General features: G+C 46.2%; 1 protein-coding gene across 2 annotated transcripts in view; it reads right to left on the minus strand.

The window, feature by feature from the left end:
• Positions 1–27000, minus strand: part of XPO6 (exportin 6) — an 824334-nt gene that overhangs the window by 606121 nt on the left and 191213 nt on the right. For both annotated transcript variants that reach the window (XM_086941189.1, XM_086941190.1), the window contains exons 2-3: positions 9071–9161; positions 8441–8553 (exon numbers count right to left, since the gene is read on the minus strand). In XM_086941189.1, coding sequence (XP_086797315.1) covers positions 8441–8553; positions 9071–9161 — 204 coding nt within the window. The remainder of the gene's footprint in view (positions 1–8440; positions 8554–9070; positions 9162–27000) is intronic.

Below are 27000 nucleotides of genomic sequence, written 5' to 3' on the forward strand. Positions count from 1 at the left end.
TGAATGTAGTACATTGCCGTCATGTTGTCCGTCCGGATCAACACGACCTTGTTGCACAGATGTACTTTGAAGGCTTTTAGTGCCATGAAGATTGCCATCAGTTCCAGAACATTGATGTGCATCTTCCCTTGTTGTTGCGTCCATAGTCCCTGCACAGTGTATTGGAGTACATGCGCTCCCCATCCCTGGAGAGAAGCGTCCGTTGTCAGGATGATCTGTGGCACAGGCTCCTGGAACGGTCGGCCCTTGCAAAGGTTTCGTGGATTCCACCAATGCAGAGAGTTGTACGCCCGACCGCTCACCAACACTAGGTCTTTCAACTGGTTGTGAGCCTGAGTCCACTGATGTGCTAAGCACTCCTGAAGCGGACGCATATGTAGTCTCGCGTGCGGGACAATGGAGATGCAGGAGGCCATCATGCCTATCAACTGCATGAACACTCTTGCTGGAAGCGTGTGTTGAGGCCTGAATTTTTGATCAGCGATTGAATGCTGCTGACTCTCACTGAATTCGGCTGTGCTGTGGCCGCCAGAGTGTCTATGGTCGCACCCAGATACTGCCGTATGTGGGCGGGCTGGAGGTGGGATTTTGGGTAATTCAGTGAGAATCCCAGATCGTGCAGGAGGTGAATGGTGTGGGACACGTGGGCGGCACACTGCTGGGCTGACTTCGCTTGGATGAGCCAGTCGTCCAGATAGGGGTAGACGTGGATGTTTTGTCTCCTGAGATGTGCCGCCACCGTCGCCAGGCACTTTGTGAACACCCTGGGTGCCGTGGTGACACCGAAAGGCAAAACCCTGAATTGGTAGTGCTGGTTTTGGATGGTGAACCTGAGATATTTCCTGTGTGAAGGATGTAGTGGAATGTGAAAGTACGCATCCTTTAGGTCTAAAGTTGCGAGAAAGTCCCCCTGCTGGAGCAGCGGGAGCACTTGCTGCAGTGTTAGCATATGGAAGTGCTCCGACAGGATGTAGAAGTTGAGGAGCCTGAGATCCAGGATGTGCCTGAGGACCAGTCCTTCTTTGGAATCAGGAAGTACAGGGAGTAAACTCCTGTGCCTCTTTCCTGCATAGGCACGAGCTCTATTGCCCCTTTTTGCAGCATGACGTTGACCTCCTGCTGCAATAAGTGCAAGTGCTCGTCCGACATAGGACGGTGCCTTGGGGGTATTTTGGGTGGAGTGGATGTTAACTCCAGACAATAACCAAATTGGATAAGCTTTCTGACCCACCTGTCCGTGGTGATGGACTTCCACACGGGCAGGAACTTCTGGAGTCTCCCACTGACCCGTGTTGTGTGGTAGGGGGGCAGTGACAAGGCGTCACTGTTTGCTGGTGGTAGAGGACCTGGAGCTGTTGTTGCCACGTCCTCTGCCTTTGGCGCTGTTGCAGCGATATCCACCTCGACTCTTGTTGGCGTAAGTAGTCTTGGTGTTGCCCTTGTAGAATTGCGCGGACTGGGAAAGCTGACCCCTTGAGGCGCCTCTGGTATTGGAGCGACGAAAAGACCCACCCCGAAACTGCTGGGACTGCAAGGCACCCATGGATTTTGCAGTGTCAGTGTCTTTCTTCATTTTCTCTAGGGTGGTGTCAACCTCCGGGCCAAACAGGTGATCTGGGTTGACCGTTTGGTTCAAGATGGTGGTTTGAATGTCTGGCTTGAAACCAGAGATTCTGAGCCAGGCATGTCTCCGAAGCATAACACTGGTGTTAATGGCTCGCGCAGCGGTGTCAGCTGCGTCCAGAGCGCACTTAATGGAAGCGTTGGAGATCAGCTTCCCCTCCTGGATTAGCACCTCAGCCCCTTCTTTGTATTGATCAGGCAGGTGTTGCAAAAGGGTCTCTAGTGTATCGTAGTGCGCCCTGTCATAACGCGCCAGAAGCGCTTGTGTGTTTGAGATGCGCCATATGTTGGCTGCCTGTGCTGCTACCCTCTTCCCTGAAGCCTCAAAGACCTTGGATTCTTTGTCGGGGGGAGGAGCATCACCCGTAGTCTGAGAATTGGCCCTCTTCCGGGCATTCGAGACGACCAGGGAGTCCAGAGGCAACTGTCCTTTAATGTAAGTTGGATCAGTAGGCGCTGCTTTGTATTTTTTGTCAATCCCTGGGTTGATGAGTCTCGCCCTGGTAGGTTCTTTGAAGACCTCAGCAGCATGCTTCAAAACACCTTTCAGCATTGGCAGAGTTTTCACAGTCTTTTCAGACACAGAAAAGGTGTCAAAGAGGAAATCCACACCCACAGGGTCAGCATGCAGCTGGACATTGTGATTGGCAGCGGCCCGTTCATTGAGGGCATTGAAAGCAGCAGAGTCTTCAGTAGGTGAAGTTTTAGCAGAGAAGAGTTGAGGGTCTTGTCCCGAATGAGGATCCCCAGGGTCAACACCAGCTGACCAGGGCTCAGTTGTATCCTCTGGGTCTGTGTAGACCGGATAGCTATATTCATCCTCCTCATCGCCCTCACCAGCGTCCACATCGGAGTAAGTGGGCGAGACCTCATGAGCTTGTGGTGAAAGGGGCTCCACCAAGGCTGGAGTACCAGCAGAGTCAATTTTCTTTTTGAGGGGGATTTTGTAAGACTCCAATTGGGGTTCCGGGGTGATTTTCCTCTTCAGAAGGGAAAGCCTGCCCGTTTCGGCGTCGATGTAATGCTCTTGACGCTCGTCCTCCGAGGGTTGTCGAGGCCGCGGGCCGTGGACCACCAACGACGCTTTCGGCGCCGAAGAGACCTTTTCGGGCACACCGGCCCCCGGCCTAGCAGCGAAAGCCTTCGGCGCCGTCTTAGGCGGCAAGGTAAAGAGGATCGGCGTGGACGCCTTAGCTGGCTTCTCCAGAGGCTTGGCAGGTGGAGTGTCCTTCGGCTCGACTGCCGCGGCGCCGTCCCTAATGCGCTGCAGGGACTCAGTGACCTTTTTCGTGAACGCGGCAGATGGATGTGCCGGTTCAACGGAGTCCTTAGAGGGCGGTTTCGGAGTAGAGTACTTCGAGGTCACCTTCGGAGTCGACTCACGTGGCGTAGCACCCTTGGCCTTGTCGTGTGGAAGCGGGGCAGAGAGGACCTTCGGGTCATCGGGCCGCTTTTTCTGGTCGCCGAGAGACTTCTTGGGGTCGTCAACAGCCTTCTTGTGCTCGACCCGACCCCTGCCGGCGTCGATCGTCTTTGGCGCCGATGCGCCCGTGTCGAATACCTTCACCTTAGTCTTTGACGCGGTAGCCTTAGGCTCGGCAACCTTGACTTGGCCTTTCGGCTCGACGGCCATCTTAGGTTTCTTCAGCGCCGAGGCCTCAGAGGACTTCGATCCGACCAATGCGATGCGCACTTTCGGTTTCGATATCTGCACCTGCGCAGTATCTGGCGTTGAGACCGTAGATTTCACTTTCGGTTTCACCGGGAGTGACTCGGTAACAATGTCCGTGGCAGGGCCCGAAGGCGGGGCCGAGGAACTCATATCGAGGTCTTGGGTAAGGCCCGAAGGCGATCCCTCGACCTGGGCCTTATACATTGGCACGGCCCCAGAGTCAGTCTGAGGAAGCTCCTCGTCTGAGCTATCCTCCATGGCCCCGAGGGCCCCGTCGTCGTCTCCTACCTCCTAGACGACTTCTTCGCTTTCGAAAACTTCGGCCGCAGCGTCGTAGTCTTCTTCGACGTCTGACGCGGGGTTTGATTCTGAGACGTCCTGGATATCTTCATCCTCGACCTCCCCAGCATCGAAAATGTCCGTAGGCGCCGGTGCAGATTGCTGGGCCTCCAGGCGCGTAGCTCGACGGAGCTTGAGTGTCTTTTTGGACCTGAATCGCGAACAGGCCATACACTTGGCCTCATCGTGGTCCGGCGACAGACACTTGTTGCACACCGGGTGAACGTCGATGTGCGGGTACTTCGAGTTACAGACCGGACATCTTTTGAATGGACTTCGGTCCATGATGGATGGTCGATGAGTCTGGAGCGTCGACAAGGCCTTACGCGCCGAAAGCACGCGGAAGTACAGAGCTCAGCTCGGAGCCGAAGTAGAGTTGTTAAGCCGAACGCAAGACAATACCGACGTAAGACTAAAGACCTTTTGGTCTCAAGGAAAGTTTTTCTATCGATTCCGACAAGAGGGAACCAAAGACATCCGAACACAATGGCGGAAAAAAACAATCTGGGGATGGAGTCGATGCCCATGCGCACTGTAGTCCAGGGGAGGAGCCACCTATCTCGTGATACTTCGAAGACTCTTCCAGGACAACAATGTGCAATCATCCGGACCCAACACTAGGCGGCGATCCATGCACAGATATGAATTCAGCAGCCCACATGCCTCGAACTTGACATATACAGATGAAATCATAGTGGCGCATACAATACTGAAACCGGGAAAACAATAAATGCACATAAGTTTACTTAGTATATGGTTACTAATGTGTGTGTTCGCTTTACTTCTAAACCAATATGACTGAAGTAACAACCCTTAAGTATTTGGTAGCCAATTAATTGCAAATGGATTACATGCTTGGCCCATGCAGCCCCTTCTAAATCACTGTACAAACATGGGATTGAAAGGGTGCCAGAAGAGACAATGGATGGTAGCAGGCAGCTCACAGCACATAAGGAGATACCCAAGTAAGATTGATGAATAACTGAAGTACTGTGGTCGAGATTTGCTCCCCAGGTAGGGTAGGTAGATTGAAGGCATGTTGAAATAAGAAGTAATCATTAACAGAGCTATTTGGTCTGCCTTTCATAGAGAATTTTTTTTCCACCAAGCGTTACAAGTGTACAAAGGTACATCGCAGACGAAGTCCAAGCTTCCTTTGCCCATAAACATATCAGTTCCATAACTGGATTACTTCAAAATTAGTAAACAATGCAAAAAGGCTCCTGAGAAAACAAAATTAATGTTGGGCTGCAGACAGAGAAGCAATAAACCAGTCCTTGCCTAGGTTAGTGCTCCTACATCTTGAGGTCATATCGTGTGTCCTTTTCTGAAACCCTCTTCCTGAGTTTTATGAACAGTTTGAAGGGTTCACCTGGGGTATTGTACCAACTGCATGAAGTTGCATGTGAGGTATTGTGTTCAGTTCTCAGTGACTCACCTCAAATAGTGTTACTATTCCAAACCATCTTTGTGTCGAAACTGAGAGGACAATCTTAATATGTTGTTTTAAGATTTGGAGAACATATCTAAACTGTGTTCAGTTCTACAGGCCAAGTATGGGGTAATGTATGCAGCTACTGATGTCACCTCTGAAATGTTGTATTTAGTTCTGGGGCCACCTCTGGTGAGTTTAGAGAGAATGTTGAAGGACACCTGGCTTACTGTGTCCAGTTCTGGATACCAAATGTAGATGGGTTTTTAAGAATCTAGTAAATACAACTTTTAACAGAAAATTTGTAGAGCCTTACACCGCCACTATTGCGAACTCACAGCACTATATGGTTCGGATACCTTCACAGCGGGACTTGAGGATTCTAATACAGATCAGAGAATCTTTTCTCTTTGAATAGGAACACGAGTTGTGTTGGTGCGGTTACTATTTTGATTAAAAATTGACTGGAGGCATGTCATAATAGAGGATGTTGTTTGGTCAGACTACTTGAAGAACTTTACCAATTCAGTACATACCACCTGAAGGAATGGGTTGTGCATTTCCTGGCTCAGGTATGTTCGTCAAATAACAATGTCTTGTTAGCGTCTATGGTATACCTTCAAATCAGATTAACATGAGGTGTTGGTTTACTGTATTATTTTATATGGAGGGGTATCATTTTATGAAATGTAGACTGCAACTTTGACTTCTGTGTGATCCAACTATATGGTCCTATGAATTGTGTAGAATGTGTGTGCATTGTTCAGACCAATGTGCTTGGAAGTTAGCTTTTGTTTTTAAACAGATGTTGGTACTGATGTGACATTGGTGATACTCGTCTATATGCAGTATTTGAGCCCCGTTGTGTGTCCTGCATGTTCTGTCTTATGAGTTCCGCTGGATGCTGTCACCTAACAGAATATAACAGAATATATTGTTAAAACACAACCACTTCTATGTACCAGCCACATTCGCATAACTCTGCACTCGCAAGCAAAGCTTCACGAAGTGTGCACAGTTATGTATGTTATTTTTATCACAAGTGCTGATGTAGATTTGCTGTCACTCAATTGCATGAAATGTGATCTGTGGTAGATACGTGAGCGCACTGCTGTCAAATGTATTGTGCTGAAAGTTTATTTGTTGTTATGGAATGCTTTTGTGAACCCAGCAATGCCCACGTAATCTATGCAGTGTTGAATGAGTGCTAGATTTTTGGTATAATGTTCCATTTTGAATGCAGGGCTTAGATACTCCTCCCAGCCTTCGTCTGCATCTCCATCTGTGGTACTGTGCTAAGTTGTACAGAGTTCATTCCTAAATTTACTGAACTGAAATGTTAGGCTGTGGCCTGAAGTCTAACAACAAAATTGCAATAATCATAAAGGGAGCGATCAAGCTAGGGAATGCATTTGATGAGAACAGAAACATATAAAGGTCAGTAAATACAATTGATTGGCGAATCCTTAGTCTGAATCTGTAAACATTAACATGCACGGATACGAGGGTGGGTGATTTGGAAGGAGTGGTGAATGAGTGGGTCGAACCGAATGAGGGGTTTCATAGGTTAGAGATGTAGGATACTTTGTTAGATTGGTGGAGGGGGTAGAAGTGCGTTGTAAGGAAGATGAAGGGGTGGGGGGGGTGCGTGGGAAAGTGGGGTGTCTGGTAGGATTTTTGCGGTGTGGGGAGAGAATGGGGGTACAGGGAGTGGGGATGAATGGGAGTGTAGGGTGTGGTGGTGAGCACAAGGGTAGGGGACATCAGTCCAGAGTACTGTAGCAGTGAGTGGGTTGGCTATGGGACTGACATGGCAGAGTTGAGTAGGGTAGGTTGGTTTAAGCTAGGGAAGTTCATTGGCAGGAATGTAAGGCAAGTGGTGCGCTATCACAAACCGTGAAGGAGTGTGTAGATATGACTAATAGGCTACCTATTCAAAAATACATTCCAGAGTATGTATTAAGAAAAGGCCAGAGTGCAATCCTTAGTTGCAATTACCGAATCCTGCTAGATAGCTGGTGAGGGGAAACAATAAAAAGAACAGGAGAGCAAATAAGTCAGGAAAGGAAAGAAGGATCTGCAGATGCAGGGACCCTATGCTTAGAATACCTGCAAAGGCAGTTTAGATTTATTTAGAAGAGGTGCCCACTAGGATCTGTGCGTGTGAGGAAATGGCGCTAGGTAAACTGAATACAGGCTTAGCTGGTAGAACGTATCAAAACTCGGCTCCATACGACTAAAGGGCTCTTTGAAAATGCAGGCCTGGGTTGGCATAACTGAAAGAAGAGGACAACAAAACACATTTGGATCTTAGAAGGCAGAAAATCTGTATCAAGCCCTGCATCAACTATTTCATACATGGAAATGTCAATGTGCAGCTAATGTAGAAGCCCAATACCTGTGCTACTGAAGAACACGCGCACTTTGTTTAATGCAATCTAATGAACTATACATTTCCCAAAGAACATACTACAAATCTGAACTACTTCATGCCATTCACAAGAAAAAGGGGAAGTATTTCTTCGTATGTGCTTATAATTCCTCTCCCGTTTCATCACATCCCCCCTAATTGCTCACCAGTTATAGCATGAAGTGCAAAGCATCAGCCACTTGGATAAGACTGATTTCTATCACTCTACAATAAGTCCCTTAACCTTATCAGTAATATAATCAGCACTATCTCCCATTTTTAACAGGCCACTAATTAGCAACAGTATTGATTAATTGTGCTCAGCACAACTTCATATGCACTGTAAACATATTTCAGTCTAGGGAATCTCAGAGTTGTTTATTCTCTCAGACAGAACGCATTTTTATGAAGGCACCTTAATTTCAGTAAACTCATATACATAGGTTTACCTTTCTGAATCATTTAATCTTTCCTGATTTAGGAACAAGATACAAGAGGTTTTATAAGGCTATGTACAAACAAATGATACAGATACTGAAAGGGTTTGATTTGTGTTGTAAATTAGTTACTGCAAATCTCTTATCGGCCCAGACTTCACCCATCTACAGCCAGGTAACACATCTTCCTTATAAACCTCAGGATAGATTCAACACATACGAGTACATTAACAAGTGAAAAACATTAATGATCAAGGATAGCTTGCTCATGGACCATTGTAATCATAAAGAAGCTGGAAACGAAACACAGGGTACGTGAACACCTCAAAGGACAAGGTCCTACAAGCCAGTTCTCAATGTGGTGCCCTCTTTGACTATCAATTCTTAAAATATAATGCTCTCGGATGCAGACAATAGTTAAGCAACCCTTCATGCATGCAGATCACTTTGGCAAAAGAGAGAAAGAACAGAAAAGTAACCCTTCTGAGCCCACGCTGTAACTGATTCTCTTGGATACTTGCACTCACCTCAAATACCGTCAAACTGTACATCATGACATAGTCATTCCGGGTGCTGGACAGGAAATAAAAACAGAACCTCCAGGCACCAATTTGTTGGGCGAAGTTATTCAGCAGCTCCTCTGCAGAAAAAAACAAACACACCAATGAAAAACAAAACAAAGAGAAGAACAAGATTTGATTACTAAACATGCTAGGTGGGAAGAGATGCTCAACCTGAAATACTTCACACTGTCCATTTAAGCAGGAAATCTAACAGGGGCTTCCACGGGCTACGAAAAACCATACTCGGGGCAACTGTACTTTATTTTGGGAGTCCATGTACATCGCCTGATACAGATGATTAACATTCTATTAAACACTTTAAAAGAGCTGTTTAATACATATAAAGATTACAACAGTACAGTCTCAAGCTACCTCTGCCCAGCAACTCCTGGCGAGGAGGAACTACTGTTAGGGAGCTCCGTTTGAAGTGAATGTTTGGGGATTAAGTAGAGGTTGGGTGTAAGGCAATTGCCAGACTGAGGAGGGCTGATGGCGTGGATTAAGTAACAGACCGACATGGCCTTAGAACAGCTATGCCCAACGCATGCACTAATAATCTACAGGCATTATTAAGACCTTGCTGCACAAACTTACCAATCTCCCGTTTTCGTTCATTGGAAGTGCCGTTGTGGAAAAACTCTGTCATGAGGCTCTCCAAGGCCCGAAGGGATGCCTCCTCCGAAGCCTAGAAAACAAGAGGGAAAAACATGATTTAATTTGTAAACAAACATTTAGCAATCTAACAAGAAGTACTTCAGTATTAACATTTTCTCATCATGTCATGCATGGTACATTCCATTTTCTCTTATTAAATTCGGCATTTAAAAGATTCCTCTTCCCCCTCCGCCTTTTCTCCCTCCAGGAGGTTGGAGAGTCTCTCACTGCCTGTTCCAGATCAATGTAATGAGGACCAAGAATGTTGGCTTGTCTCTGCCTGCACACAGCTGCTCCACGTGCCAGGAGACCAAGCAAGCAAAGGCAAACCTATTAACACAAAAACACCAGAACAGACTGCGCAGGGTTTGTATATAGTAAGAAGTGTTTTGTGCAATAAATGAATTTGTGGCCACAGTCAATTCACTGTAGCCAAAGCGGTACTATCTGCCTCGCAGAAGACCAGCCGGGAGGGTTCTGAGAGCCCCATCCTCAGATGCCTCAGGCCAAACCTATGTTCCCAGTAAAAGAACAGAGAGTGCCACATTGACAGCGCCCTTGTTACACAATGAGATCCTCTTGAGGCACTGCGTAAACCTTTACCAGGAAGCATACATTAAACAGTGAAGCAGAGTAACGGAACTGCAGCAAGTCCATCCCAAGTGCCCTTTCCATTCATTGTTCAGAGTCCCTCTTGCCCCTTATCTTCGGGCCTAACTTTGACATTCGATGAGGAATGAACCTATGCTGACCACTATCCTTGCCCGGACCAAAAAAAGATTTTGCTTCAGAGCACCAATATTCTGCAGACAGGACCTTTCTTGTATCATAACCTTATGAAACAGGCTCCAGTGTATATCCTGCTAATATTTATAATCATATGTTCATCCTTCCTCCCTACGTATCCTTACCCTCTCATCCCATCTCCCCCTGCCTCCAGCTCACTGTCCTGAGATTGCCCACTACTCTCACTATTCAATCAGCTCTAACTTCCAGCTCCTAGCAACACTATCACCCAAATCCCCCACTAACCGTATGCCCTGTACTATATTCCGTCCAACTCTGGTGCATCCAGTCGCACTGTGCAAGCCACTGTTAAGCAATAGGAAAACATTTGATGGACAAACACCAATTAACGTTCATCCCGGTTGGTGTAGAAAAACAACCTGTATTGAGATAAGTGCAGGGGTCCAGCCGGCTTGGGTAGCATGACTATTCAAGGGAGAGGGGAGGAGTGAGTGGCGCTTGAGGGTGTGTTGGTGGGTAGGGTTTGGCAGGAGTACACCACATAACAATGGATCCATCATACGGTGCCACGGCTGACTGGAACTCTTCTTACTCGGAAGGGGCAGAGGACTTGATTAAAAAATGAAGTGCCAGGTCAGAAGCTGTGTAAAGAAATCCCTGGTTAGATGCCCATCAATCAATTACAAAGCCAATAGCCCTACTTTGTTGGGACACATTTGCTTTGCCAATTACATTTAGCGATGCTGTACAACATACCTAATGCTACGCATTATTGTGAAGTAAAACAAAAACGTGCAGTAGCCATGTCACTTATAAAATTCAACACTTATTCGCACGCCTACCAAATGATAGATGCTTTTTTTCTTTATTTTGCGACCAAAATGTAGTAGTAAAAAAACGATGTGTAAAGGCCTTTATTTTTAAGTATTTACAACAAGGGGTGGTGAGGGACAGAGTCTCTGAATGAAGCAGAAAGCTCTCACCCAGTCAAGAGATCAGGGCTAGATCCAACACCGTTTTTTAGCTCACTGCACCATCCCAGTTTCAGAACCTGGCTGTATGCAAATTAGTCTGTTCCTGTCCCAGTGCATGATGGGAACAGGGCAAACCAAACTACAAAAGCCAATTCTTACACTGGGAAGGAAACAAGCTCCCGGGGACCGGTTTCTGGCATTGCAGCCGTCTTCGGCCCGGTTTGCTTGAATCCTGATGGTGCAATGAGCAAGGGTCTCACATCTGAGAATACCCTTCCACGCTTAGGGTGGACAAAAATATTTACAACAAGGGGTGGTGAGGGACAGAGTCTCTGAATTAAGCAGAAAGCTCTCACCCAGTCAAGAGATCAGGGCTAGATCCAACACCGTTTTTTAGCTCACTGCACCATCCCAGTTTCAGAACCTGGCTGTATGCAAATTAGTCTGTTCCTGTCCCAGTGCATGATGGGAACAGGGCAAACCAAACTCTTACACTGGGAAGGAAACAAGCTCCCAGGGACCGGTTTCTGGCATTACAGCCGTCTTCGGCCCGGTTTGCTTGAATCCTGATGGTGCAATGAGCAAGGGTCTCACATCTGAGAATACCCTTCCACGCTTAGGGTGGACAAAAATATTTACAACAAGGGGTGGTGAGGGACAGAGTCTCTGAATTAAGCAGAAAGCTCTCACCCAGTCAAGAGATCAGGGCTAGATTCAACACCGTTTTTTAGCTCACTGCACCATCCCAGTTTCAGAACCTGGCTGTATGCAAATTAGTCTGTTCCTGTCCCAGTGCATGATGGGAACAGGGCAAACCAAACTACAAAAGCCAATTCTTACACTGGGAAGGAAACAAGCTCCCGGGGACCGGTTTCTGGCATTACAGCCGTCTTCGGCCCGGTTTGCTTGAATCCTGATGGTGCAATGAGCAAGGGTCTCACATCTGAGAATACCCTTCCACGCTTAGGGTGGACAAAAATATTTACAACAAGGGGTGGTGAGGGACAGAGTCTCTGAATTAAGCAGAAAGCTCTCACCCAGTCAAGAGATCAGGGCTAGATCCAACACCGTTTTTTAGCTCACTGCACCATCCCAGTTTCAGAACCTGGCTGTATGCAAATTAGTCTGTTCCTGTCCCAGTGCATGATGGGAACAGGGCAAACCAAACTACAAAAGCAACAAGGGAAGGTAAAGAGAACCACATGGCCAATCAAGAGCCAGTGGCCGCGATGCACATAGGCGAGAAAGCAGCTGTTGGGAGAGAAGCACATGAGGGCAAGTGAAAGAGACTGGGCAGGGGAGAAGCACACAGGGACAAAGAGCAACAGCTGTGAAGGAGAAGAAGTTACACGAGGGAGAGATGGCAAAACACATGCACTCACTTGGAGCGCTTAAAACAAAAGAAAAAAGTAGTACCTGAAAAATAGGCAGTGGCAGGGCACAAGTAATGAAGCTATGCTGGGGGGAGGGAGGACAAACAAGATGAGGAAGGAAAGTCCACACAAGCAAGGAAATAATAAGCAACCAAATGAGTGACAGTAAAGCAGACTAATGGTAAGAAATCATAAGGCAATGAGCCCACTGTAAGCTGAGAATAGGTCTTTTTGCAAACAGACAGCTTAGCTGCCTGATAGGCATGACCTAAAAAAAAGTAATACATTACAGTCAACTCATTATTCGTCCCGGTGGCTGCACGGATTCATGAGTTACTAATATGTACACGTGGCTTACAAATTGCAAATCCAGGCAAACCTGTTGGTAACAGGGGATGGTGGTATTTGCAGATCTTAAGACTATACAATACTTTTAAAGAGGACAGCATGCTTGCTTCAAGGTCCAGTGCATCATCCAATGTGGTTATTGAAGCTAGGAGCCACAGAATTTAGACCACAAGTAAATAAGGTCATCAGTCAGGGAAATCACTTAGATCTAACGCACATTGTACTTACTGGCCGCGTGCCAAACTAAAACAGCTAGTCGATGACGAAAATATCAACCATCAATCAGTAAACCCGGGGAAAGGCCCTTCCTTTTACCATTATGTATGAATACAGGAGTTTCTAAAAAGATTTAGTCCGATTCAGAAAGATTCACGGTAAAACAAAACTGATTTTTTTGGATGTAGTCTGTTGCTGCCAGAAGACTACACCCAGCACTAGCTTGCTAAAGCGACCTCTAGTGGAATGCATTTTGTTTATATAGAAAACAGCATGGACAAAGCCAATAGGTCTCACCTTTGAGACCTAGTGGTTCTACCAATGCTTTTTTGTCCATGCAGTACAACATCAGCATTGCAGATACTGTACCTTATGAAGACTACAAAATACAAAAGCTCCATGGCGCAACTGTGGCCACTACGTCATTTTGCAGACACGTGCAGTCCTAAAGAAGCATGAGGGTGACATAGGTGCTATTTCTATTTATTTACCAATCCATGATGGATTGTTAAATAAAAATATGAAAATGAAAAGACACTTATTTCTATGGCAGAAGTGCTGGCAGCAACTTGGTACCTGCCAGTCCAAAAAAACACAAAAATGAAGAAAAAGGAAAATAAAATATAATATATGGATCAAGGACTGTGCGGATAGGTTGGCAACAAAGGAGATAGTCTGGTTAGTGGGTGGGGAGGTGTAGGAAGTGCCTCTTTTTGACATGGTCACCTCCACTTTTTGCCTGGTAAATGATATGATTTCGACAGAGTGCACTGGGTTCCTGCAAACCAGGTCCCCAGTGCCAGAGCTCTTTCCCAAAACTGTACATTTGTTTCCCCAATTGGCAAAACCTTTGGCACCCTCTATTAAGTCTCTAGTAAATGGCACACCTGTACCTAGGCCTTGAGGTATTAAAGTAGACCCTTAAGGGCTGCAGCACAAATTGTGCCACGGTAAAGGACCCCTCACCAAGCACAAGTAAACTGCCACTGCAGGCTGAGTGTCTTGATGCAGACAAAAGTGAAAACACAACATATCTCACATCACTGTGTGACATGTCTTCTATCACTGCATGTGATACTTGTATGTCACCCCCTACAGCAGGCCAGACAGGCCTAAGGCAGAGTGCTTAGTACAACAAGTGAGGGCATACCTGCATGAGCATACCTGCATGCTGGTTGATTTACCAATACATGCACCCAGAGGGCACCTCAGAGTTTCCCCCTGAAAACCTACCAGCCTCTAGTTTCCTTGCGGACTGGTTTCTGCCAGTCTGCCACCTGAGACACTGTTCTGACCTCCTAGGATGAGAGCCTCTGCTTTCAGGAGACCCGGAACAAAAGACTGTCTGGGAAGGGAGGTCTAACACCTCCTCCCAAAGGATGATCTGCTGATTAGCCTTCCTTGGGCAGCAAGCCTCAAAGGGTTGCCTAATTTGAAACGTGAATCTGGCTACTCCTCACAGGAGAGGATGCCGACCCCTTTGTCCAGGGCCCCTCTGGCACATTGACAAGCGGGAAAATTAGCTAGTCAGGTATGCGTGCCACCTCCAGGCTAGTACTACCCCCAAGGTTGGCTACTGTGAGGTGGACACAAATGTTTCCAAGTAGCCATCTTTGTGATGGCATACTTAAGAATTCTGGGACAGGGTTATGCCCACTTCCCACAGGAATTGGTCATATAGGGGACATAGAGACCCCAAGGGTCAGTAGCCCAATGGCTACTACCCTACACTCACCCCAATGCCCTAAATGTAGCATTTAGGGAAGGCCCTGACACATTGGAAGCCCATCATGATGGCCTATGAAGAAGAACATAAAGAGATGCAAAAGTAGAAGACTGAAGAGAGCACATGACTTGGACCCAGCCCTGCTGTCTTGTATGCCATTCTCTGGCGACCCTGTGCCAAAGACTATTGTCCTGCAACGGAGTGCCTCCAAAACCTGGGAGGACAGTCTGCCTTCAGTAAAGACCAAGACCTCCTAAAGAGACAGACAAACTGTTCGATACATCTTGAACACCAAAATAGAAATCTGAGGCCTCCGGAACTGCCAAAACCAGACACCCAAAGCCACCACTGCACCAGTCGCCTCCGGCATGGGTTGAAATGGGCCACCAGTGCCAACAAGGTTCCCCATCACTTCAGAGCTCGAGTTCATCGTGGTTTCACCCCTGGTGGACTTCCAGATGTCACATGCAGAATCTGCATGCAGGCCCTCTCGATCGCAACTGCTCCCAGTAAGAGAAACAAGACGCCTAAAGACACCTTTACATCCGTCCTCCCTCGGCTGTGGAGAAGAGGGCCCTAGGTGCCCCTATGTCCCTGAGCACAGCAAGCCTTGAAACCGCCTGTTGGTTGAGGTAATATAAATTTTATGGTCATGTTGTGTTCCCTAGCGAGTACCCCACCGACTCCATGTACGAGTTAAAAGTGCATGTAACTTCCCTCCTGTACCAGCTATGAAGACGCAAATACATTTGCGTCCAACGTTAACTTGTCCTCTTTCAGACCCACCATGAATGGGTTTGATGGTCCGTTCCTAAATATGCTATGCCAACGTCTTTTTGAAGTGTACTCCTACGTTTTTCAGCCTGGCTGAAAGTAGGCCCTGAATCTCTGCCACCGAGCCTCTTTTCTGGCTTCTGACTGCGAGGGCCTCTGCCCAAGCAGCCCCCGTACCCGTGAACTCTGACTTACTTCTAGCGCGGCCCTCCGTGCTCAGCTCAGCCTGCTGCCTGCCAAGATTGACTATAACCTTCGAGTTATCTGTTTTCCTCCCCAAAGATACATTCCGGCCTGCTAGCTTCAGTAAACATCCTTCCTCAGCTACAGGGCTAAAGGGCCGACCTGTCTTTATGCAAGTAATTCATAGCCTCTGTTGCCATGCTTCCATGGAAGGCCCCATGCCCCCACGCTTCTCATACAGACACTCAGGCGCTTATACACGCACTCACAGCAAGTATAGAATAGCTTCTGCTCTAGAGACCTTTCTGCCCAGATAGCTTAGTTCCTAAACATCAGATATCAGATATGATAGAAGCACAAGTTGATCTGACATGCCAGACTTCTGTCTCTTTCCGCCAGTGTAAATGTCAAGTCCCCTGCACCCCGTCTATCACACGTCATGCAGCTGCGCGCGCATCCAAGCTTCCGATTTCTGCTGACATTGCAACATTCTGTTAGCACCACCCCTTGGTGCCACCCACTTGCGTCACCTATCAGTGACGTTTCTAGCACACACGCCTAGTTTACGCCTCTTGATGATGTACTAGCACCACGTGTATACTGTTATCTTGTCTTCTCTCAGCTGTTACGCCTCTTACATTGAACATTATGATGTAAATCAAGTATATAAGCTATGTATTGTCAATAAACGACGGCGCGCTCATCTATCCCTTCTGACATCCTGTGTGGTGGTCAGAACATGATATCCTGATTCCTTTATGAGGAATAAAACCCTTAGAAACTCTTACACCACGGACTCTGTTTTCCTTCATTTCGATTGAGTTATTATTGATTAAGTACTTACCTGCATAGAAATTAAGAGAGTAAATTAATTATTTACATCATTTTGGCGCCCGAATAGGGACCCCTCCCCCACCTCACGCGCCGGAAGGTGCGTTGCAATCCGTGTCCCCTGCCATCAGTTAGACGGACAACACGTGTACTGGCAGGATTTCCTGCATCCCCCTCTGACACACGGAGGTGACGAAGACTGCGATCAGTGCCCAGACGAGGCGGTGAGGAGTGCGGAGGATCCCGACCAGAGCCCAGCCGAAGGAAGCAAGGTCCGAGGTGTGAAGAGGCCCACCAGTTTTCCGAAGTTTTCCGAAGTTTTCCGAAGTTTTCCGAAGTTCCGAGTCGAGTCCAGTCGAGTTTTCCGAGGCCTTCTGTTTTCCGTGCTTCCCGGTGAGTACCATTGCTGGGTCGTATCTAGACGGGTTTGGGTACGCAAGTCCGGTCTGCACTGTTTTTAGGCAGTGTATCTGTACTGTTTAGCAGTATATAAAGTATTCCGAATTTCTGCACTGTTACAGCAGTGTATCTGTATCGTTGAGCGGTACATTCAGAGTAGGGGGAAGTTAGCTATGTCTTTAAATGTTTCATGTGATTAATGTCGTGGTATGAATGTGATTGTTCTTGTGTATTATTGTGTTTTTTTGTTTAAATAGTTACAGGCGAAATTAAGTATTAAGGATCAAGCATTTCAGTATCAAGTAGGCACAATGCCGTTTTTTAACAAATTAAAGCAGATAGGAACTAGGAAAGGGATGTTAGAGGAAGAGATTCCAATCCCCCCTAGGGACACTCCAGGTAATTTCATGTATAATAAGCATGGCATAGACGCCATCTTGTATCTAGAGTTATGGACAGATTATACCAAGCACCTAGAGGAAAGATACCGATGGCCAGTTAACGGAACATGGGATGCCGAGTGCATCATAAAGGTAGAAGAAATATTACGGAAAAAGAAAGCTAGACAATCTCAGAAAGACGCCATAGAATTTTGGCGTAAGGAATCACGTAAGCGTGCTGATAGAGCACTCCGTAGAGAAGACAGGCTTAAAGAATCAGAAAAGGCCCAAGGAAACGAATTAGTTACTGAGGGAATTCGAGTAAAAGTAGAACAAATAGATCGTATCCTAAATGGCAAAGTGAACAACATGTATCTTTTGGCCGATGGTACCCCTGACGCCATTTCAGAAATACCGAAAAATTTGCCGTCACCATTAGTTCCAACTAAAGTAATGCATAAGACTACTAAAGACATATTCCTAAATTCATATCTCGAGGATGTAGCGCCAGCTTACACCAATCTGCCTGTTCGTGCCCTGCCTACTGACAGGGCCGGGGGTGGTACTGCCCCCCAAGATCACTCTCAGCCGACACCGAAAAAGACTAGTCCCGTTCCGCCAGCTCCGCCACTTCCCTCACCTAAAACTGATCTGCCGAAACCACTTCAATCAGATCCTACTAAAAGACAAATTCAGATACTGACTACACACAGAGATAATGCTCAAGTTTCCGCTTCAGGAGGTGCGACCGCGGGTCTCCAGACCCCGCCACCGACTCACAGATTAAATCTCAGAGGTATGCAGAGTCCTCTTACGCACAGATCCCCCCGTTCTTCTAATTCATCCCGTCTTGATGCACTAAAAGAAAATATGTCAGTTTGTAGATATGATCCAGAACCTGGACAGGACGACTTAATGGTATTAGCGTCTTTACGGTTAAGATCTGCTACTGATAGTTTGTTATGTTATGCAGGAATGAAGGAGCACCTAGATAGAATATATGAGTTCGTTCAAACGGGAAAGGACCCCGACAGTATTAAGGATGCCCTGGAGAAACAGAAAGTTACCATGCAAGCACTGATACTACGATTTTTCATAAATTGTCTAATAAGAGAACGAGACAGGCCCGGAACAGAGCAGAGTGAATTAGATGCATTGAACAAGTGGGGTCAAAATATAGCCGATGGAAAACATGACAGACAAAATTGCATAGAGGCCATGTATAAAAAGATTAAGAAAGCAGTGATAGCAGTACACGAGAAAGAGAAAGAAAAGGCTCCCTCCGAGGAGGAAGAAGAATCTGAAGAACTAGAACCGACTACAAGCACTATAGCATATGTAGGTAAGGGAACTTATCTTAGGAAGGGTATCCGTCCAGAAAGCAAGAGAGTTTTCTTCTCTGCCTTAACGAATCCGAATTCTGCTGAACATCAGTTCCAGGAAACTGATAAACGGCTTCGAGATCGAGTGGGGTACCATGTACTCAATTCTATGGATGAACAAGAATTAGCCCGATCAGCGGTATCATGGGCCGAAAATGCAGACATATATAATGATGACACCGTAGCACAGACATTTCTGAACCTCTCCCCCGACGAACAGAAATTAGCAGGTATATATATGATTCAGCACCTTCTCATTAAGTACAGAAAACATTATTCAGATCCAGGTCCCTTACATGAGACACTAGAAGCACTACTGATGGATAGATGGAGAGGCTTAAGCACTAAATTAGTTCAAATAATTCTAGAACAACGACGCAGATATGACACCTTTGTAAGTCCTGAATATGTTCCCGCCCCACCTCCAGAAAGGAAAATGTACCATATGCAGTGCGGGGGTGGTATTGAAAGTCAGAACCCCTTGCGAGAAGTGCACCCTGTTATGGGTGAGGATAAAATTTTGAAACGCGTGTATGTACACACGCCTCTAACTAAATTAGAACTGTTAGAAATGAAGAAATTAGTACCATGCCATGATAAAGACCCTGCAGGTTTTCATAGAGAGCTCAAAGACATGTTACTGATGGGGGACTACACATATGATGATATCATGAAAATGTTGAAAGTATTATTGCCTACGGGTATATTCGAGAAATTAAAGGAAAAGGACTGGGAGGTGGGAGACGCAAAGATTGCCTGGGCAGAAATAGAGGATGAAGAAAAGAAACGGGTTCCAGGGTTAGGCCTTGGGGACAAAACTAAAGCATTACCAGGTTTAATAGTACAGGTCCTGCCCAGATTATTGACAACTAGAAAGGAGGATTGGGATGCAATCTCGTCCTGTAAACAGAAACATGATGAAGATACTAGCGACTTTTATTCAAGATTCGAGAAATGTTTTATTATCAATAGTGGCCTCCAGCCAAGTAGCGAGTCGTACCCACATCTTTTTGTATCAAAGTTAGTCGAGAATTCCCTACCGTTAGTTAAAAATAGAGTGTATAAAGTCGAGAGTACATGGCAAGCAAATACGCCATCCCAGATGTTACAAATGTTACAATATCACCAGAATAGAATTAGGGAAGAACAAGATCAGGAACAGAAGCGCATGAAAGACACGAAAATGAAAATGTTAGTAGCCCAGACGGTCCCATCCGACAGTCACAGGAAAGGTACGACCCAGACAAGTCACGCTGCAGCTCCTGTTAAAGGGACATGCAATTATTGCAAGCAGCCAGGTCACTACGTACACGAATGTGCAGTTCTGAAACATAACATAGCGACAGGTAAAACTAAAGAGAGACCGCATCCGCCTAGACAAGACCATAACCAGCATCAGTCTACACAGAATACACAGCCCATGCATGCATCCGCACAGACAGCACAGACCGTAGCAGTACCACAGCCACAGCCCATTGCTGCAACTCAGCAAGTCTCACAACAGATGTACCAGTATGCCCAGTCTGCTTACCCCGAATATTCCCGATATACATGAAACAGCCTAGAGAGGGAAGGTGGCTTGCCTCTTATCGAGATTCCTGTAGATCAAGAAGGTCCTTATGTACACAGTCAAGTATTGGGGAAAGATAGAAAGTTTTTAATTGACACAGGGGCAAGTCGCACTACAATAAGTCATGACGAAGTTCCAGGGGCACCCCTCTCAGGCTCACAAAATGTTTCCCTTGGTTTTTCAGGACAACCTATTGTAAATGAAGTATCAGAACCAGTTCCCCTGGCTGTGGGTCCATTATCACGCGTTACAGACCTGTTACTAACAAAATCATGTCCGGAAAATCTGTTAGGAATTAAAACACTGAAGGCTCTAGGAGCTATAATATGCTGCTCCCCGGAGGGGGTTAGACTCTTTCTGCGGGATTTCAAGGGTCATTACGTCCTTCGTGAGTTTGACGTCAGATTGAAAAATGTACCTGATTACTTGTGGGCAAAAGGCCCAACTGATGTAGGATGTATGCACATTACACCATACCGCGTTACCCTCAAGGCAGGTGTTGTATTACCCAGAATCAGACAATACAAGTTACCACCCGATGCTGTAGCGGCTTTACTGAAAATCATTGAAGAGCTCATTGCCCAAGGAGTGGTCGTCGAGACCGACTCCAATATCTGTAATTCACCCATCATTCCGATTCTTAAACGTACTGATCCCAATGCACCGCCAGTATATCGGCTGGTGATTGATCTTCGAGAATTGAATAAATGCATTATCCCACAGTATCCTGTGGTCCCCGATATATCATCTCTCTTGACTGCTATTGATTCAGAAGCAACGTTCTTTACTGTAATTGATCTCAAGAACGCCTTCTTCAGCGTGCCTATTGATCCAGAGAGCCAATATCTCTTCGGATTCTGTTTAAATGGACGCAGTTTCAAATTTTCGCGCGCACCTCAAGGATTCACAGAAAGCCCCAGCATCTATAGTCAAGCACTGAAAAGACAACTAGATTGTATTCAAATGCCAGTTAACACCGCTTTACTACAATACGTCGATGATCTGCTGATCACCGCACGAAGTGAGCCCGAATGTGAAAAAGCATCACTGACAGTTTTACATTTCCTGGCCGACAAGGGACACAAGGTGTCTCCTTCGAAGCTACAATTCTGTGTTCAGCAAGTTGTGTACTTGGGTCACTTGCTGTCCAAAGTGGGGAGACAGCTCACTCCCGATCGCATTCAGTTAATTGTGAACATGCCGCAACCCAAGACACAAAAGGAAGTGCGGGCCTTCATAGGCCTCACCTCGTACTGCAGACAATGGATTCCCCAGTATGCATTTCTAGCTAAACCACTCATTCAGTTAACGACACAGGAGGCAGCGACTTCGACTGTCCTCCCTTGGACTCAGGAACACACACAAGCTTTTGAAGAATTAAAGAAAGTTTTATGCCAAGCACCAGTTTTAGCGACACCATGTTACAGCAAACCGTTTACACTTTTTGTTACAGAACGTGATGGCACAGCGTTGTCTGTCCTCACTCAAGACCAAGCAGGTTCACATAAGCCTTGTGCTTATTTTTCTAGTACATTGGATTCAGTAGCTCAAGCACTCCCTGCGTGCTTAAAGTCAGTAGCAGCAACAGCGTTAGCAATAAGACAAAGTGATTCAATTGTTTTAGGTCATCAGTTAACAGTTCAAGTACCACATTCTGTAGAGGTTTTGTTAAACAGAACCCAGACTCAACACTTAACTATAGCACGACTGACAGGTTATGAATTAACACTATTCCAGCCACACATAGAAATCAGACGTTGCAGCATCCTGAACCCCGCAACACTGTTACCTACAGTTATGACAGATCCAGCTCCGCATGATTGTATAGAAATAATTAATGCAGTAACTAAGCCTAGACGAGACTTAACAGATGTCCCATTGACAAATCCAGACCTGACACTTTATGTGGACGGTTCATGCATGAGAACAAGTACAGGAGAATTAGTGGCCGCGTACGCCGTGACCACTGAAACTGAAATTAAAGAAACACATCGTATTGACACCCTGTCTGCTCAAGCAGCAGAGCTCATCGCTCTGACCCGAGCTTGTATTCTAGCCAAGAACAGAAATGTTAACATATACACAGATTCCCGCTATGCCTTCGGAGTTGTACACGACTTCGGAGTCCTCTGGCAAGAACGAGGTTTTCTGACTTCTCATGGGGCCAAGATACAACATGGCCCCCTCATTCAAGCACTGTTAGAAGCAATACATTTGCCCTCGGGCATATCAGTCATGAAGTGTAAGGCACATACTAAAGTCACAGATTCTGTTTCCCAGGGTAACGACCTGGCAGACCAGACAGCAAAACATACAGCACTGACTCACACCCAGACTACTGATGTGACAAAGACAATAGTCCAGACCCAGTGTATGGCAGTTAGAGATCCCGCCCTAGATGTAATTGATATCCAGACACATGCTACTCCAGAGGAGATAAAGAAATGGACTGAACTAGGAGGGATTCAGACAGATCAAGGTTGGGTGACGAAGGGAAAATCTATATGGTTTCTCCCCGACTCAATGGTTCAAGTCATGATAAATACAGCACATAGTCCTGCCCATCTTGGAGAGAAAGCCATGTTAGACAGTTTACAGAATCTCTGGTACAACAAACACTTACGAGCAGCAGCAAAACAGAAAGTGCGTACTTGCATGATCTGTTGTCAGTTCAATCCAGGTAAAAGCGTCCCTGTTGAGCAAGGTGGATTTCATCCTCCCGATCACCCTTTTGAAGTCCTCCAGATGGATTATATCCAGATGAATAGCTGTAGAGGATTTAAGTATGTCCTTGTAATTGTTTGTGCTCTGTCCCGCTGGACCGAAGCATACCCAGTCCCAGACTACACTGCTCCGACCACTGCCAGACAGTTGGTTCGTGAATTCTTCCCACGGTACGGTTTGCCCCGTGTCGTGTATTCAGATAACGGACAGCCGTTCTCGTCCGAGCTGATGAGACAAGTTTCCCTCTTGCTAGGATATCAGTGGAGGTTCCACTGTGTCCGACATCCCGAAGCAGCTGGCCTTGTAGAAAGGCATAATCAGACACTAAAGATCCGTCTTGCCAAGATCTGTCAGGAAAAAGGGGTCGACTGGATAGTCGCCCTGCCCGTGGCACTATTCTACATGAGAATGGTCGCCCACTCGAGATCAGGGCTATCCCCGTACGAAGTGGTCTTTGGCAGACCGCCGAATATGTGGGGGACGCCCGTTCCGAAAAAGATCACTGATATTGATTGTAACATGTTGACAGATTACCTTGCCTCCTTGATGTCTGCACTCCAATCATGTCGTTCACAGGTTGCCGCAGCCTTCCCTGACAACACCGATGTAAAGGCGCATGAGGTCCGCCCAGGTGACCTGGTAGTCGTCCGGAATTTCGACCGGAAAAGTCCGCTGGAGCCCCGCTGGAAGTCTCCAAAGACCGTTCTGCTTACCACCAGGACCGCCGTGAAAATCGAGGGGAGAAAGGGGTGGGTCCACACGAGTCACATCAAACTATGCAATGAACTAAAAAACGGACTGAAACAGGACTCTGACTCGTCCACCCCCACCAAAGACTGTATTGAAGCACAAGACGTTACTGTGCCTAAAAGAGAAAAGACTCCTCAAGAACTTTACCGAATGAAGCTTCGATCTAGCAAGTCAGACAGTTTAATTGTTTAAGTCCTCCCTTAGGTGAATCGGTTAAATAGTTTCTGACATGTATCCCCTAGATCGAGTTAGAGAGAGAGAGGAAAAGAGAAGAACATATTGCAAATCACTTCGTAGTCACTGCATAGTGACACTAATAATCATGTTTATTCTGAGTATTCTAATTATTATTGCCAGCATTCTGCTCCCTATGTACTGGCCTATTTTCAGGCGTGAACAATCTGCTTACAATGTCTCTGCTGAACACACTTTTAGTGAACTTCCTGCACATGAACTCTCTTACAGACTTGCGCTGCGCAACAATACATTCATTAGTATGTTACACCATTCTCATCAGACAAATAATGCTACAGACTGTTGGATATGTGGCCGACTCCCTCCCTACCAGAATTACAAGGGAGCTCTGCCTCTCTTTCCGTACCCATTCACTCACAATGGCTCCTGTGGAGCATGGTTTAAAATAATTAATTCTTTAGATCCTGATATTGCTGTTTTCGATGGGGGCTGGGTTTGGGGAAACTTGAACTTAGTCCTGCTCAACGTCTGTTATCCTGATCAAGAAGGACTTCCCACTCGAATAGGAACTGATCTAGAAAATGAAGTATATGGATTAGGTAATTACACAATTAGCCTTATGATCCTCACTGTTGAATCTGAAACTGCTCCAGTTCTGCCCCATATGTTAGTACTACCAGTCACAGGTGAATTATGTGTTAGCAAGAAAGGTTCAGTACACGTAGGTCATAGTAAATGCACTACTGTGGTCGAGTTCAGTGACCATGGTAAATCGTCTTTTAAAGCTACCAGTCATTCCTACTTTGTTTGTGGTCATACCGCATACATACGTTTGCCCCCAGATTGGGATGGTACCTGTTACATTGCATTCCTTCTGCCACCTGTTTTCCTAGCTCCTCCTGATTACCATAGAAATACGAATCTAGCACCGAATAGACCCAAAAGAGATATTCCCCTTGTCGACTACACAGAAACGGCATGGGAACAGTACACTGATTTCAATAAAGGATTCTTTTTCTTCCTAGGACCTGTCCAAAACAGTAAATTAATACGCAGATTAACGAGAACACTCGAAGCAGTAGTGAACGAAACTGCCTCCGCTCTAGGTAACTTAACAGAGGAGCAGTCTGCTATACGGACTGTTGTCCTTCAAAATCGCCTTGTGATTGACGTCATCTTGGCAGATAGAGGTGGAGCCTGTAAGGTCATCGGGTCAAGTTGCTGTGTTTTCATTCCACAAAACGCACCATCTGTCTATCAAGCTATCACCCGTTTACATAAAATTGCAAATCAGATACATCAGAATCCAGGCACCTGGACTTGGTCCGGTTGGTTCTGGACTACGTTAACAGCTTGGGGATGGAAGATCTTATCGTTCCTAGGCATTGGCCTTGTTATAGTATTCAGTTGTTGCCTGTGCCTGCAGTGTGGGCCAGCGATATGTGGACTGTGTGCCACATCCTGCATTGAGCATTCCAGTTGCCTCTCAAACAGTCAAAGAAAGAAAGACGAACATATAATGTTACAAGAACAAACTGATCGATTTATGAGGATCGATATATCATGAAGGGTCCGTAGGGAACAAGGAGGGAATGAGGTAATATAAATTTTATGGTCATGTTGTGTTCCCTAGCGAGTACCCCACCGACTCCATGTACGAGTTAAAAGTGCATGTAACTTCCCTCCTGTACCAGCTATGAAGACGCAAATACATTTGCGTCCAACGTTAACTTGTCCTCTTTCAGACCCACCATGAATGGGTTTGATGGTCCGTTCCTAAATATGCTATGCCAACGTCTTTTTGAAGTGTACTCCTACGTTTTTCAGCCTGGCTGAAAGTAGGCCCTGAATCTCTGCCACCGAGCCTCTTTTCTGGCTTCTGACTGCGAGGGCCTCTGCCCAAGCAGCCCCCGTACCCGTGAACTCTGACTTACTTCTAGCGCGGCCCTCCGTGCTCAGCTCAGCCTGCTGCCTGCCAAGATTGACTATAACCTTCGAGTTATCTGTTTTCCTCCCCAAAGATACATTCCGGCCTGCTAGCTTCAGTAAACATCCTTCCTCAGCTACAGGGCTAAAGGGCCGACCTGTCTTTATGCAAGTAATTCATAGCCTCTGTTGCCATGCTTCCATGGAAGGCCCCATGCCCCCACGCTTCTCATACAGACACTCAGGCGCTTATACACGCACTCACAGCAAGTATAGAATAGCTTCTGCTCTAGAGACCTTTCTGCCCAGATAGCTTAGTTCCTAAACATCAGATATCAGATATGATAGAAGCACAAGTTGATCTGACATGCCAGACTTCTGTCTCTTTCCGCCAGTGTAAATGTCAAGTCCCCTGCACCCCGTCTATCACACGTCATGCAGCTGCGCGCGCATCCAAGCTTCCGATTTCTGCTGACATTGCAACATTCTGTTAGCACCACCCCTTGGTGCCACCCACTTGCGTCACCTATCAGTGACGTTTCTAGCACACACGCCTAGTTTACGCCTCTTGATGATGTACTAGCACCACGTGTATACTGTTATCTTGTCTTCTCTCAGCTGTTACGCCTCTTACATTGAACATTATGATGTAAATCAAGTATATAAGCTATGTATTGTCAATAAACGACGGCGCGCTCATCTATCCCTTCTGACATCCTGTGTGGTGGTCAGAACATGATATCCTGATTCCTTTATGAGGAATAAAACCCTTAGAAACTCTTACACCACGGACTCTGTTTTCCTTCATTTCGATTGAGTTATTATTGATTAAGTACTTACCTGCATAGAAATTAAGAGAGTAAATTAATTATTTACATCATGGTTCAGCCAGACTGACTTCATAGCCAGAACCTGCAGCCTTTTTTACAGAGACTAATCCCCATTAAAAACCTATTGGGGCTCCCGATGCGGTTTAGCACAGTGCACCAGGCTGCCCTCATGCCATTGGTGGTGTACTGCTGATGCTGCCTTGGACCTTGCCCACCACTCACCTTAACTCCTGGAGAGTGGTTATGTAAGTCACCGTACCTGTTTGCATAACTTGTTCTTCCTTCCATAGGATAACATTGCAGTACTCAAAAATTGCAGTGTCCACTTTTTGAACTGCAAAAATGTATATTTAAAAACGCACTTACATGAACGATGCTTCTCTGATGCCTTAACATGTAAATATAGATGCAGTTTTTAAAAATTGCTGTTGATCTCCTTCTTGAGTCGTATTGTCATTTATTGATCATTGTGTGGATTTGCAAGTGTCTCGTACTCCTCTTTTTTAAGCTTAAGGCTGCCCGACCACACTACCCCCTAACAG

This window comes from Lissotriton vulgaris, chromosome 10, assembly GCF_964263255.1.
Source record: "Lissotriton vulgaris chromosome 10, aLisVul1.2, whole genome shotgun sequence".
Classification (NCBI taxonomy): domain Eukaryota; kingdom Metazoa; phylum Chordata; class Amphibia; order Caudata; family Salamandridae; genus Lissotriton; species Lissotriton vulgaris.